The sequence below is a fragment of the Melozone crissalis genome, unplaced genomic scaffold (genome assembly GCF_028551555.1).
Source record: "Melozone crissalis strain CALT ecotype California unplaced genomic scaffold, PUWL_Pcris_2 ptg000253l_1, whole genome shotgun sequence".
In the NCBI taxonomy this organism is placed as follows: Eukaryota; Metazoa; Chordata; class Aves; order Passeriformes; family Passerellidae; genus Melozone; species Melozone crissalis.
This window is the reverse complement of record NW_026536011.1, coordinates 18448-32331: the sequence shown is the minus strand read 5'-3', so window position 1 is coordinate 32331 and position 13884 is coordinate 18448. Positions and strand designations below refer to the sequence as shown.

Sequence of the window (13884 nt, the reverse complement as noted above, 5' to 3'; positions counted from 1 at the left end):
CCGGGATCCGGCCCTCGAACCCAGACAAGACAAACCCCCAGGATTTTGGGATGGATTTGGGGACAGATTTTTGGATAGATTTTGGGATGGATTTGGGGATAGATTTCGGGATGGATTTTGGGATGGATGGATGTTGGGATGGATTTCAGGATGGATTGATTTCAGGGTGGATTTTGGGACGCTGGCAGCAAACCCTTCTCTCCGGCCGAGGACACAAAGAGCCCGGCTGGTTCCTGCAGCCCGAGCCGGGCTCTGCTGTTTGCTCAGGTGCTGCTGGTAATGAGGGGGGGTTGGGAAGGGGCCGAGCATCCCGGGGGATGCGCTAATCCCTGCTCCGGGGGCTGGGGGCGGACAGATGGGCAGGGACGGCAGCGCAGGCAGCACCAGCTGGAGCAGGGGGATGAGCAGCAGGAGCGGCCCGGGAGCTCTTGGCAGCATCTTCGGCTCCTTGCGGGGCGTTCTGGGGAGGGCAGCGGGAAATGAGGCCCTGCCGGGCTCCAGGAGAGCTCCGTGAGCCGTTTCCAAAGGGTTTGTTAACAAAGAGGGACAAAACAGCCCCAAATCCCGGCTGGAGATCCGGGGGAAGCGGTGCAGCTCCCACAGAGGGCTCGGGGCTGCACAAAGAGCTCAGGGTTTGGCTGGGGGTTTATTTTCGTGAATCTTTAGGGATCACAGGAGGCTGTGAAAGGGACTGGGAAGGCCATCAGGAGATGCCCTGGCAATTAAAGAGTCTCAATTAAAGATTTCTTTGTCACAGAATTCCCAAATTCTGGAGTGATTTGGGTTGGAGGGACCTTAAAGCCCGCCCAGTGTCACCCTTGTCATGACCTTCCACTATCCCAGGCTGCTCCAAGCCCCATCCACCCTGGTCTGGGACAATTCCAGGGATGGAGAATCCTTTTCCAGGGCATCCCAGCCCTCACCAGCCAAGAATTCCTTCCCATTGTCTTCATTATTTTCACAAAAAAACCCAAATTACTCCCCAAATTATTCCCCCAAATTATTCATTATTTTCAGAAAACCCCCAAATTATTCCCCAAATTATTCATTATTTTCACAAAACCCCCAAATTACTCCTCCCTTCTCACTCCCCACCAATATCCCCCGTGCTTCTGCCTTGGTGTTTTCCACCAGAAACGCTTGGAAATGAGAGTTTATGGAGGAGGGGAGAAGAATGAGAAATAGCAAAGGAGGAGGGACAACAATTCCGCTCTCTGATTGTCCCCTCCCATGGGGACAGAAAGAGCTCCTTCAGCAGCTCCTGCTCCTCCGGGCACCGCTGGAGTTCTGCCCTGGAGTGAGTCTCACTTGGGCTGGCGGCCAGCGGAGAGGCACAGCTGGACTGTGGAGAGTCTGGAACAGCAGCTCCATGGAATATCTGGGGCTGGAAGGGTCCTGTTGACTCTGGAATTGCAGCCCCATGGAATATCTGGGGTTGGAAGGATCCTGTTGACCCCAGACCCTTTGGAATTGCAGTTCCATAGAATATCTGGGGCTGGAAGGGCTCTGCTGACTTGGCAATTGCATCCCCATGGACTATTTGGGGCTGGAAGGGCCCTGCTGACCCCAGAGCCTCTGGAATTCCAGTTCCATGGAATATCTGGAGTTGGAAGGGCCCTGAAGGGCTGCGATCCCCAGAGCTTCTGGGATTACAGCCCCATGGAATATTTGGGGCTGGAAGGGCCCTGATGACTCTGGAATCACAGTTCCATGGAACATTTTGGGCTGGAAGGACCCTGTTGACCCCGCTGTGTGTCCCCCCAGGGCCGCCGTCCCCACGCGCCCATAGAGGCTCCGCAGGACCCGGCGCAGGATGGGAGGCACCGCTGGGCTCATCCACACCTCCCTGGCCATCGGCACCTTCCTGGGTAAGAGATTCCCGTGGGAGGGACTGGGGGAGGCGGGAAAATCCCTCGGGATTCACCGGGAGCCTCCTGCACGTGGGATGGAACCTCCTGCCCGCAGGATGGAACCTCCTGCCCGTGGGATGCGGGCGCTGCCGAATCCCAAATCCAAGCATGGTTTGGGATGGGCTCTTCCCGTTTCTGCGCTATTCCCAATATCCCTCTGAGCCAGGAATGTTTGATAAAATTCCCCCTTTCTAAACCCAAATTTAAGGAGGTGCAGGAGGAATTTCCTGCGTTCATTTCCCTCATTCATGGGGAGTGGGATTCATTCCACTCCCCATCCCACTTTTCCAGGGATTCTTGCTGGCCGTAACCCGAAGAAATCTCCCTTGCTCCTGAGGGAGCATTTCTGGATGCCAGGGAGGATTTCTGGATCTCAGGGAGAAATTCCAGATCTCAGGAACCTTTCTGGGTTTCAGGGATCATTTCCAGATCTCAGGAACCTTTCTGGGTTTCAGGGATCATTTCCAGATCTCAAGGACCATTTCTGAATCTCAGGGAGAATTCCTGGGCATCAGGGAGAAATTCTGGATCTTAGGGACCATTTCCAGATCTCAGGGAGAAATTCCACATCTCAGGGACAGTTGTGGATGTCAGGGACCATTCCTGGATTTTGAGGACCATTTTCAGACCTCAGGGACCATCCCTGGATCTCAGGGAGGAGGTCTGGATCCCAAGGACCATTTCTGGATTTTGGGGAGGATTTCTGGATTTGGGGAGTTTTTTCCAGACTTCAGGGCCTACCTCTAGATCTCAAGGACCATTTCTGGATTTTGGGCATGATTTCTGGATTTTTGGGAACCATTTCCAGACCTCAGAGCCCATCTCTAGCTCCCGGGGAGGCTCAGGCTGCTCCCTGCAGGTCCCTTTTCCGCAGGGAGACATTTCCTCTCCAGCTGAGCCTGGCTAATGTCCTCCAGCCCATCCATCAGCCCGGGCAGAGCCTGCTGGCCCATCCTCATAAATATCTAATTACCTTTTAATGTTCTTTGCTTCCCTGAGGAGGCCCAGGCAGGGGGAGCTGCCCTGGATCCAGAGGCAATTATCCCGCTTGGAAATCGCCCTGATCCTGGAGCTGGACTTGGGGTCTCCCAACAACCACCTGAGTTCAGGCAAAACCCCCCAAAAATCACACCCTGGGGGGGTGATTTTCACTGAGTTTTGGCTGGTGGTGCCATGGAGATCCAAGAGCAGATGGGACAGGGGAAATCCTGGGAATACGAGGAGATATCGGGACAAAAGGATGGAAGCGATGGATGAAGCTCAGGGAAATGTTATGGAGTGGGAAAAGAGCCAAAACCTCCAGGTCTGGAGGGAGATTTAAATATTTAAAGCTTCTGAAGTGCACAGAGACCAATCTAAAATCCCAAACTTTTGTTCAGTTGGGAAAACCTCTGGAAAATCCGGGAATCCAAGCCCTGACCCTTTGTTCCTCAGAAAGCTGCTCATTAAAAACAACTCAAAATAAAGCCTGGGTTCCTCAGAGAGCTGATCATCAAAAAAGCCCAAATCCAATTGGATTCTGGGCATAAAACTCCTGAAAAACCAATTTATTGTCCAGCTCCCTGCTGTGATCCAGGGCTGTGCTGTGGATGTCCTCAGAAAAAGGAATTCAGCTTGGAAAATGTTCCACCGAGGAAATTCATCATTTCCTGGGCTCAGCACAAAGTGCAGCCTCCTGCACACCTGAGCTTTCAGCAAATTCCTAAAAATATCCTAAAAAATATCCCAAAAGGGAGACTTTGGAGTCACCTCCCTGCAGCTGCTACTGAAAATCTTCGTTTTCAGGTGTTCTGCTTTCACCTGTTTCTCACGATTTTGGGGTTAATTATTATTTTCCCTGATACTGAAGGTTATTCCTGAGGCATGGTGGGGTTTTTCCTGTCGTTCCAGCTCTCCCAGCTGGATGGAACATGGAAAATTCCCATCTGGTCACTCCTTCTGAAATTCAGCTTAAAATCCTTTTTTTTTTTGTGTCTTCTCCCGATTTTCCAAATGCCAGAGCTCCAGGACAGATCCTGTATTGGCAATATTAAAAATTGCAAATTCTGTGGTGAATGAAAAAAAACCAGTTGGGAATTCTGGTCAGAATTGGCCCAGATCAGTCTCAGAACTCCTGGAATTTATCAGTTCTTGTTTTTAACCTCATCCCCACCTCGTAACTGTTTAATTACTGCCTTAATCAACCCCTGATTCATTTAATGAGTGAAATCCAAGCGTTTCACCCCCAGAACCTTGGAATTGTGGATTAAAATTCACCTGAACCCCTGGCATCGATTCCAAGTGGGAAAATCGATGCCTGGCACTGGCAGCCACAACCTTGGCAGGGACAAAGGGACAGCAGAGGACAGCAAGGGGACACGGGCTCCAGGTGGGATCAGGAGGGAGGATGAGCCTGATTTGGCTTGATTGGAATAAAAAATCTCACGGGAAAGGGCCAGGGATGGGAGTGGTACCAATAGATATTTTATTTGTTAAATAAATAGAAATTATTTACCTTATGCTCCCTAATTAATCTCAAAATCAAAGCTGCTCAGCCTGGATCCCGCCACCGCCATCTATCAGAGCACAATTAACTCATCTATCAGCACTCAATTAATTCTTTCTCATTAATTCCCCATTAACTCATTATTGTTTCCCCCTCAGTCAGCAGAGTTTATTCCAGCCGGGGCTCCCTCAGCACTGACCCAAACAGGAGAGGATTTCCAGCTTTTCTTTTAGGAAAGGAACCATCCTAGATGGAGAGGGGAATCAACCCCAAACCCCTCGCTTTTCCTTAATTCCGAACAACCCCAAACCCGCTGCTTTTCCTCAATTCCAAAGAATCCCAACTTGGTGCCTCTCCCTGTGCCGCTCTGGGGACTATCCCGTGAGCACATCCAAAGGGGAGAGGATTTCCAGTTTTCCCTTTAGGAATTGAACCATCCTAGAAGGAAAACAGCTCTGGCTGGGAGGGGAAAAGATGCCAAACCCGCTGTTTTTTCTCAATCCCAAAGAATCCCAGCTCAGAACCTTTCCCTGTGGGGACCATCCTGTGAGCACCTCCAAACGGGAGATATCCATCTTTTCCTTTAGGGACAGAACCACTGTAGATGGGAAATAGCACTGGCTGGGAAGGGAAACAACGCCAAACCCGCTGCTTCTCCTCAATTACAAACAACCCCAAACCTGCTGCTTTTCCTTAATTCCAAAGAATCCCAGCTCAGAGCTTCTCCCTGTGTGGCTCCGGGAACCATCCCATGAGCACATCCAAAGGGGAGAGGATTTCCAGCTTTCCCTTTAGGAACAGAACCATTGTAGATGGAAAACAGCACTGTCTGGGAAGGGAAACAACCCCAAATCCGCTGCTTTTCCTCAATTCCAAACAACCCCAAACCTGGTGCTTTTCCTCAATCCCAAACAACCCCAAACCCGCTGTTTTACTCTATTCCAAAGAGCCCCATCTCGGCACCTCTCCCTGTGGGGACCATCCCGCGGCCACATCCTTGCAGAGCCGGGATAATTGCCTGGAGCAGGGACACGGGGAGCAGCTGCTCCCAGCCCGGAGCCAATTAGCAGAGCCCCTCTCCCATCCCATCCCAGCCTCCTCCCGGAGCAGCCGGAACGCGAGGAGAGCCCCGGGAGCTGCGGGTCAAGGGCTGCTCCCGCTGATCCCAGCCCGTTCCCGGCTGGAGGTGACTCTTCCATCAAACACCCCGGGAACGGCTTCATTGAGGAGCGGCCCCGCTGAGCAAGGGGGGGAAGGAGACAGATTGGCCTTGGCACAGCGGGTTGGAGACGCTCATTAATTCAATTACAGAGCAGGGAAGGATCCCGGAGCTGGGGAAGCAGCTCGGAGCTTATCAGTGCTGGTGGCTCCTTCCCTGATAAGGGCCAGGCGTCTCCAGGGGGACAGGGACAGCGAGGACAGACGTGCTGGCAATTATCCCACCGGCTGTTCCTGCAAGGAAGAGATTTCCAGGCGGGTTCTGCCTGTTGGCTCAGTGTCCCTTCCAGTGACCACCCTGGGCTCTGGGAGCTGTCCCAGCCCATGGCACGGGTGAAACGGGATGAGCTTGAAGGTTTTTCCTACCCAAACCAGTCTGGGGTTCTGGGATTGCCCTGTGTGGATGGAACGGGATGAGCTTGAAGGTTTTTCCCACCCAAACCAGTCTGGGGTTCTGGGATTGCCCTGTGGGGGAGGGGATCTGCTGGAATTTGGAATTCTGAGACAGGAGGGCAGCTGGCACTTCCCACATTGTCCCCAAAGGGTGGGCCAGGCGTGGTGTGGATCAGGCAGGTGGGGCCTTTGTCCTCTTGTTCCTTCTCAAAACCAGAGACAATTCTGTGTCTGAACACCCCAAAAGCAGCTTCAGGCTCATCCCAGCCATGGAACAGAATGGTTTGTGCTGGTTTGTACTGGTGTGTACTGGTTTGCACTGGTTTGCTCTGGTTTCCACACCAGCAACCAACTGGTTTGTGGTGTCAGGAGCTGGTGGAGCTGCAGGGACAGAGGGGACCTGCAAGATGTGTCCAGAGCCATGAAGATCCCAGTTCTCTCCTCTCCTTCCTCACCCAGGAGAGGATTTTGGAAGAATGAACCAGGCAAAGTCTGTGCAGGCAGAGTAGGAAGCTCAGGGACCAGGGGACATTCCCAGCTCCAGCTGCAGTGTTCCAGGAGGTCCCCACTCCTTGCTCCACGTGTCCCCAGGGGTGCTGGTCCCTCTGGAAGGGCGGGAATGCTGCGGGATGCTCGGTGGGAGTGGCAGGGTGTGTCCCCACAGGCTGTGCTGACAGATGGGGTGCGGTTGTCACGTTGCTCCTTCTCTCCTCCTCGCGGCTGGGCACAACCTACAAAACTGAAAAGGAGGATTTTTTTAGGAAAAGCCAAGTGGAGCTGAGCAGTTTTTCCCCTCTCCCACAGTTTGGTGCCAAGCCCAGAGCGGGATGAGGAGCTACGGGCCGGTGTTCGAGGAGCAGCCATCCCACACCCTCTTCCCTGAGGGATCGGCAGAAGAAAAGGTGACCCTGGCCTGCCGAGCCCGAGCCAATCCCCCCGCCACCTACAGGTGAGCTCAGGGCTCCCTCTGCACCTGGAACGGGATAGAAACATCCAGAATTCTATATATGGGAAATTATTGACTTGGGAATGAGATTCCTTGTCCTGTGAGGAGCCGAGAGAGCTGGGGAAGAGTTTGGAGAGTCTTGAGGGAGCTGGAAAGGGTTTGGAGGAGCTGGGTAAGGGTCTGGAGAATCCTGGAAAGGGTTTGAAGAATCCTGAGGGAGCTGGGAAGGGTTTGGAGAGTCCTGAGGGAGCTGGGCAGGGGCTCAGCCTGGAGCAAAGGAGGCTCAGGGGGAATTTCTGGCTCTGCACAACTCCTGCCAGGAGGGCACAGCCGGGGAGGATTTGGGATCTTATCCCAGGGAACAGGGACAGGAGGAGAGGGAACGGCCTCAGGCTGGGCTGGGGAGGCTCAGGTTGGACATCAGCAGGAATTTCCTCATGGAAAGGGCTGGAAGGGGCTGCCCAGGGGGGTTTGGAGTGCTCTTCCCTGGAGGTGTCACCTGGAGGTGGCACTGAGTGCTCTGGGTGGGGATCGGGCACAGCTGAGACTTGATGATCCCAGAAGGATTTTCCACCCTCAACAATCCCACAATTCTGAGAAGTTCCACCCCTCCCAGGGCACAGCTCACATCCAAATTGACCTCCAGCTGGAAATCCACCAGGCTCAGCCCCATGAGTGCGGCCATGGGCATTTATCCCTGTCCCTGCCCCGTTTCTTCCTGCAGGTGGAAGATGAACGGCACAGAGCTGAAGCTGGAGCCGGATTCCCGCTACAGGCTGGTGGCCGGGGATTTGGTGATCAGCAACCCCGTGAAAGCCAAGGATTCCGGCTCCTACCAGTGCGTGGCATCCAACTCCAGGGGCACCGTGGTGAGCAGGGAGGCCTCACTCCGCTTTGGCTGTAAGTCTGGCACCGCCAGGTAAATTAAACACAACCCCAGTTAGGCTGGTCTTAAACGGAGCCTGCCTGGGAAAAGGCTGGAGAGAATCTCTCCAGCACATCATCCCATGGAGAAATCTCCCAGCACTTCCGTAGAAATTTGGAGAATTTGGAGATTTATGGAGAAAACCAATGATATTTTTGGATCTCCCACCCAAGGAGGGGCAGAGAAAGTTCAGAGGTTCCTCCAGCTGTGTTTTCCTGTCCGGGTTTCACTCTGCCTGTTCAGTTTTGCAGGAATTCTCGGCAGAAGAGCGGGACCCCGTGAAGATCACCGAGGGGTGGGGAGTGATGTTCACCTGCAGCCCCCCGCCCCACTACCCAGGTAAGGGGGACACAGCAGAGCACAGGGTTCCCAGATTTTCTGGGAATTCCATGGAAGGAAATTCGAGGTTAATTCAGAGGTGGGACTTGGTGTGTCCATGCAAGGGCCAATTCCAGCTGGGAATCCCACTGGGTCCATCCCACCTGGGAGGTCACAACAATCAGAGCAGTCGATTCCCTTTTCCTCCCATGGAAAGACCAATTCCAGAAGGGAATCCTGCTGGGTCCATCCCACCTGGGAGGACACAACAACCAGAGCAGTCGATTCCTTTTTCCACCCTTGGAAAGACCAATTCCAGCCTGGCATCCCACTGGATCCATCCCACCTGGGAGGACACAATAACCGGAGCAGTCGATTCCCTTTTCCTCTCTTGGAAAGACCAATTCCAGCCTGGAATCCTGCTGGGTCCATTCCACCTGGGACGACAAACCAATCCACTTCATTCCTTTCCTTTTCCCCTCAGGTTTATCCTACCGGTGGCTCCTGAATGAGTTCCCCAATTTCATCCCGGCCGACGGGAGACGTTTCATCTCCCAGACCACGGGCAACCTCTACATTGCCAAGACGGAGGCCTCAGACCTGGGCAACTACTCCTGCTTTGCCACGAGTCACATGGACTTCATCACCAAGAGCGTCTTCAGCAAGTTCTCCCGCCTCAGCCTGGCTGCAGAGGGTCAGTGCTCTTGGGTTGTCCCAAAAATGCCAATTCTTATGGGAAAAATCTGAATTAACAAAACCCCACAAAGCATTTGGGGACAGTGCCCAAGTCATCTTCCAACCTCTCTTAAGAGCTTCAAAAATATGGATGGGCTGGGATGGGAGGGAAGCAGCTCTCTCTCCAAGATTCCCTGTTTCCACTCCATCTGTGGGGTTTCTCTATTTTTAAAGGAAAGTTCTGGTACAGGGAAAAGGGAATTAAACAGGAGGAAGGCCTGCATGGACATGGATTGGAGCAACCTGGGACAGTGGAAAGTGTCACTGTCCATGGCATGGGTGGGACTGGATGGGCCTTAAGGACCTTCCAACCCAAACCATTCCAGGATCCCGGGGAATCCAGAATTCTCAGGAATTATGGAGCCCTGAGATGTTATAAAAGATTTTTAGAGACTTCAGCAAGAGCTGTCTGAAAAAGAAAATGAAACTTCTGTCCCCTCACCCAAACGGGTTGGGAAGTCACCTCATGGCTCCCTCTGCCCTTTGACAACCTCTGGGTGGCATTTTGGTGTCACCCAGGTCCCCTGAGCGGTGTTTTCCCCATGGCAGATGCCAGGCAGTTCCCACCCAGCATCAAGGCCAGGTTCCCTGCGGACACCTACGCTCTGACCGGGCAGGTGGTGACCCTGGAGTGCTTCGCCTTTGGAAAGTGAGTGCAGCTCCACGTGGATTGGGATTGAGATCAGGATTGGGATCGGGATCAGGATTGGGATTGGGATCAGGATTGGGATGGGATGGGCAGAACTTCCACACCTCCAATGGAAGACCAGAGATGGAGGGAAATGGGAAAAGGGAGGAGCTGGACAAAGCCAAGGCCCGGTGGGATAGGATGAGGGTGGCCACATGGGGATTGAGCTCAGCCCAGGTTCACCAGCTTGGCTTTTCCGCAGCCCCGTGCCCCGGATCAAGTGGAGGAAGCTGGATGGGCCGCAGTCCTCCAAGTGGATCGGCAGCGAGCCCCTGCTGCAGATCCAGCAGGCTGGATTTGAGGATGAGGGGACGTACGAGTGCGAGGCGGAAAACGCCAAAGGGAGGGACACCCACCAGGGCCGCATCATCATCCACGGTAACGCATCCAAACTCATCCCTTATTCAAGGGACACACCTAAACACATCTTTTATCTAAGGGGACACATCCAAACTCATCCCTTATCCAAGGGGACACACCCAAACATGTCCCTTATCCAAGGGGATGCACCAAACTTGTCCCTTATCCAAGAGGACATATCCAAAAATGTGTCCTTCACCCAGAGAACACATTTTAACTTCCCAAGGTGCCTCAGGCAATGGTCCAAGGCTTTGGGTCTAAAACCACCCCCTTTAATCCTGCCCCTTCCCAGCCCTAATTAAAGGTGTTGCAAAGCCCCAACCAAGACCTGCAGGGATCAGGGAAACCTTTCCTTGGTGGGCACATTTGGGCTGAGGCAAGGAGAGAGAGAGAGAGAGAGAGCTCTTAACAGGCTCTAAAATCATCACTGCAAACATCAGGGAACCAGGGAAGGAAGGAGAGTGCTAAAAATCAAACTTGGCTCGCGCTCAAGATCCTCTCCAAGCCTGAGGATCTCCCACCAGGGGTAACGCTCCGAGCTGTTGAGCAGATCTAGTCAAATTTAAAAACTTAAGCTGGTTACCTCATCCTGATCCCAGTTTTTCCTGAAGTTCAGGAGTGGCCTGAAGCTGAGAGATGGAGGATTTAGAGGAGATATCATAAAGAAATTCTTTACTGTCAGAGAGTGAGGCCCACAGGGTGGATGGGGATGGTGACACAAGGGCTGTGGCTTCCCCATCCCTGGAAGTGTTCCAGGCCAGGTTGGACAGGATTTGGAGCAAGCTGGGATGGTGGAAGGTGTTCCTGCCCATGGCACTGGGGGATCTTGAAGTTCCTTTCCAACCCAAACCATTCCATGATTTGATGGTTCAGGAATGGCCGAATTTACTCTTAAGAAGAGAAACCAATTCCTCAGCCCTGGCCTCTGCCCTGATCTTGCACAGCAGGACCCGGCTGTGCCTCTCACTGCACAAAAGGCCGGGGCGGTTCCCGTGGCAGATCCCGCTGTGCCAACGACTGTGCCGGCAGCGCTGGCACCGGGACATCCTTCTGCCAGCCTGGCACCGCCACCTCTCAGCTGAGCTCTTTGGCTCTGCCCTCTCTCTCTTGTCCCCTGCAGCCCAGCCCGACTGGCTGGACGTGATCTCGGACACCGAGGCCGACATCGGCTCCGACCTGCGCTGGAGCTGCGTGGCCTCGGGCAAGCCCCGGCCCACGGTGCGGTGGTTGCGGGATGGGCAGCCCCTGACGTCCCAGGTACCCCCCCCAGCCAGCTCTGACCCGGCTCCTCCAGCCCCAGCCCCTCCTCCTGCCTCGCTCCTGCATCCCCACCCCGGTTCTCACCCCGCATCCCTCCTCCATGTGCCCCCATCGGGCTGCGAAGCGACGGCACGATCCCCGAATCCCCTCTCCCGGCGCTGCCATCCCAGCCATTGCTTCGTGCAGCTGCAGGGACTCACAGCCGGCCAGCAGGGAGGACAAACAGCCCCTCGTGCCTGTCCTGGTGTCACCTGCACGCTGCTGCTCAGGTGTCTCGGCAAGCAGAGCACGGCGACGCGGGGGAGTGAGCGCACAGACATAAAAACAATTCCTGAGTTTTCCCCCCATGGAAAACCAGGCCACCCCAGGGAGTCTGTGACGAAACTCAACCCCGACCCAGCCGAGGACTGAGTTCCATTTTTATTTTTTTTGGTTTTCTCATCTAATGGGTTCATCCTCTTGTTTGCACAGAACCGCATCGAAGTGAGCGGTGGAGAGCTGAGATTTTCCAAGCTAGTCCTGGAGGACTCTGGCATGTATCAGTGTGTGGCTGAGAACAAGCATGGCACAGTTTATGCAAGTGCTGAATTAACAGTGCAAGGTAATTCCTCCTTTCCCAGAGCTCTGGGTTCCAATGGCACACTGAAAAAAATCTCTTCCTAATATCCTGATGTGATCCTGACATTGTGATATCGCAGCGAGATAAGAGCGGGCAAAAACTGCTCCGCTCACCACTGAAATGGCTGCTGGTTCAACAAGACATTGTGCAAGCCTTGAAATTCTAAATCCTGTGTAAATTCTGTGTCAAAGTCGACAAAAAATTTGTTTAGCTGCAGGAAGTGGCCAGGACACCCAGCAGCAGCACTACAACCTCTCTTCCATTACAAATTCCTCTTTTTTGGAGGAAAGAGGTCAAAAAAAAAGAATTCAGCCTCCATTCCACCTGGTTTGATGGATGGTAACTGGAGCTGAACTGCTGCCAAACTTGTTCCACATTAGTCCAAAAGTTTATCTCCTCGTGGAGATGCCAAAGATAAATTAAAGGCCCTAAGCACCAACTGCTCAACATTAACACACCAAGGCCAACAGGTAAATCCCGATTCCATCTGCAATTCCAGGAGGAGTTTCAGGCAAGCTGGATGTCTGCGCTGGTCAGGATATTGAAGAGATTATCCTCGACATGTTCCAAAGCAGCTGTTGTTGTGTCTCTCAAAGACCTTGCACTTGTTAGGGTCATTCCCATCGCTCCGTCCCACTCGTGTGCCACATAATTCCTGCCTGGCAGGCATCAGGATCCACCCTTGGCAGCCGAGGAATTCCTCCCTTATCCCGCTCTCCAGACTCTGCCTCGCTTCTCTTACCGAGCCATCCAACAAACAAATCAATTCCCACTCGCACGGTGCTGAAATTCCCCCCAGGGCAGCGTTTCTAATCGTGCCTTAATCCTCTCTTTTTATCCCTGTAGCCTTAGCTCCAGATTTTAGACTAAACCCGGTGAAGCGCCTGATCCCGGCAGCCCGCAGTGGGAAGGTCATCATCCCGTGCCAGCCACGAGCAGCACCAAAAGCCACCGTGCTCTGGACCAAAGGGACAGAACTCCTGGTCAACAGCAGCAGGTAGCAGCACAGAGTCAGCTTCCACCTAGAAAACGTAGCTGAAATAATTTTATTTTCTTTAACAGAAGACTGGACTCGATGATCCAAAAGTGCTGCTGGCTCCCTGAATTTTTTTATTCCTCTAATTTCTTCTTTAGCAAACTCCTACATGATTTTTTTTCCACCTGATTTTGTCCCCAGTTTCTCCAAAATCAGTGGAAATTCCCAAATGTCCAGTGAGCATTTTAACATTTCTTTGTGTGGCTCCTCCTCCTTTGCAGGGTGACAATTACGGCGGACGGGACCCTCATCCTGCAGAACATCAGCAAATCCGATGAGGGAAAATACACCTGCTTTGCTGAGAACTTCATGGGCAAAGCCAACAGCACTGGAATCCTCTCTGTCCGAGGTAGGGATGATCATTTGGGGTCAATCAAGCAAGAAACAGCCAAGAATGAATGATGTGATGTTTCTCCTTTCCTTACACTAGCAAAAACCAGAATAATCAGGGAATCAAAGTGATTTCAGGTGGAACAGCAAAACTTCTGCCTGACCCGCCAACAAACAGCTCTGGAGCAAAGCGTTTCCATTTCCTAGTCCCTCCTCTTTCTCCTGTGAAGCTCCAGCTGTTGGAGTGGGATGAGGAGCTGAAAGGAATGGTTTGGATGCTGGGATGAGGACATTGACTGCTAACGGCCCTTCCCGCTCATTCCCTGCAGATGCCACCAAGATCACGCTGGCACCATCGAGCGCCGACATCAACGTGGGCGAGAACCTCACCCTGCAGTGCCACGCGTCCCACGACCCCACCATGGACCTCACCTTCACCTGGTCCCTGGATGATTTCCCTATCGACTTTGACAAGTCTGAGGGGCACTACCGGCGAGCCAGCGCGGTGAGTCCAGAGGGAATTCCGGACCATCCAAAAGGGTGGAAAATGAATTCCACACTTGTTGATTGCATGTTTGTGCCCACCAAAGCTGCTCCGTCACTTTGCCCAGAGTGGTTGTGAATTCCACATGCGGAAGTGTCCAAGGCCAGGTTGCATGGG

At 53.2% G+C, this 13884-nt stretch overlaps 1 protein-coding gene across 1 annotated transcript in view; it reads left to right on the top strand.

The window, feature by feature from the left end:
- The window catches only part of CNTN2 (contactin 2), a 29224-nt gene that overhangs the window by 7591 nt on the left and 7749 nt on the right, over positions 1-13884 (top strand). The window contains exons 2-13 of the mRNA XM_054294514.1: positions 1765-1868; positions 6811-6955; positions 7677-7852; positions 8121-8216; positions 8680-8889; positions 9480-9579; positions 9821-9996; positions 11099-11235; positions 11710-11839; positions 12704-12854; positions 13115-13242; positions 13553-13728. Of these exons, the coding sequence (XP_054150489.1) occupies positions 1814-1868; positions 6811-6955; positions 7677-7852; positions 8121-8216; positions 8680-8889; positions 9480-9579; positions 9821-9996; positions 11099-11235; positions 11710-11839; positions 12704-12854; positions 13115-13242; positions 13553-13728 (1680 nt within the window). The 5' untranslated portion in view covers positions 1765-1813. The remainder of the gene's footprint in view (positions 1-1764; positions 1869-6810; positions 6956-7676; positions 7853-8120; positions 8217-8679; positions 8890-9479; positions 9580-9820; positions 9997-11098; positions 11236-11709; positions 11840-12703; positions 12855-13114; positions 13243-13552; positions 13729-13884) is intronic.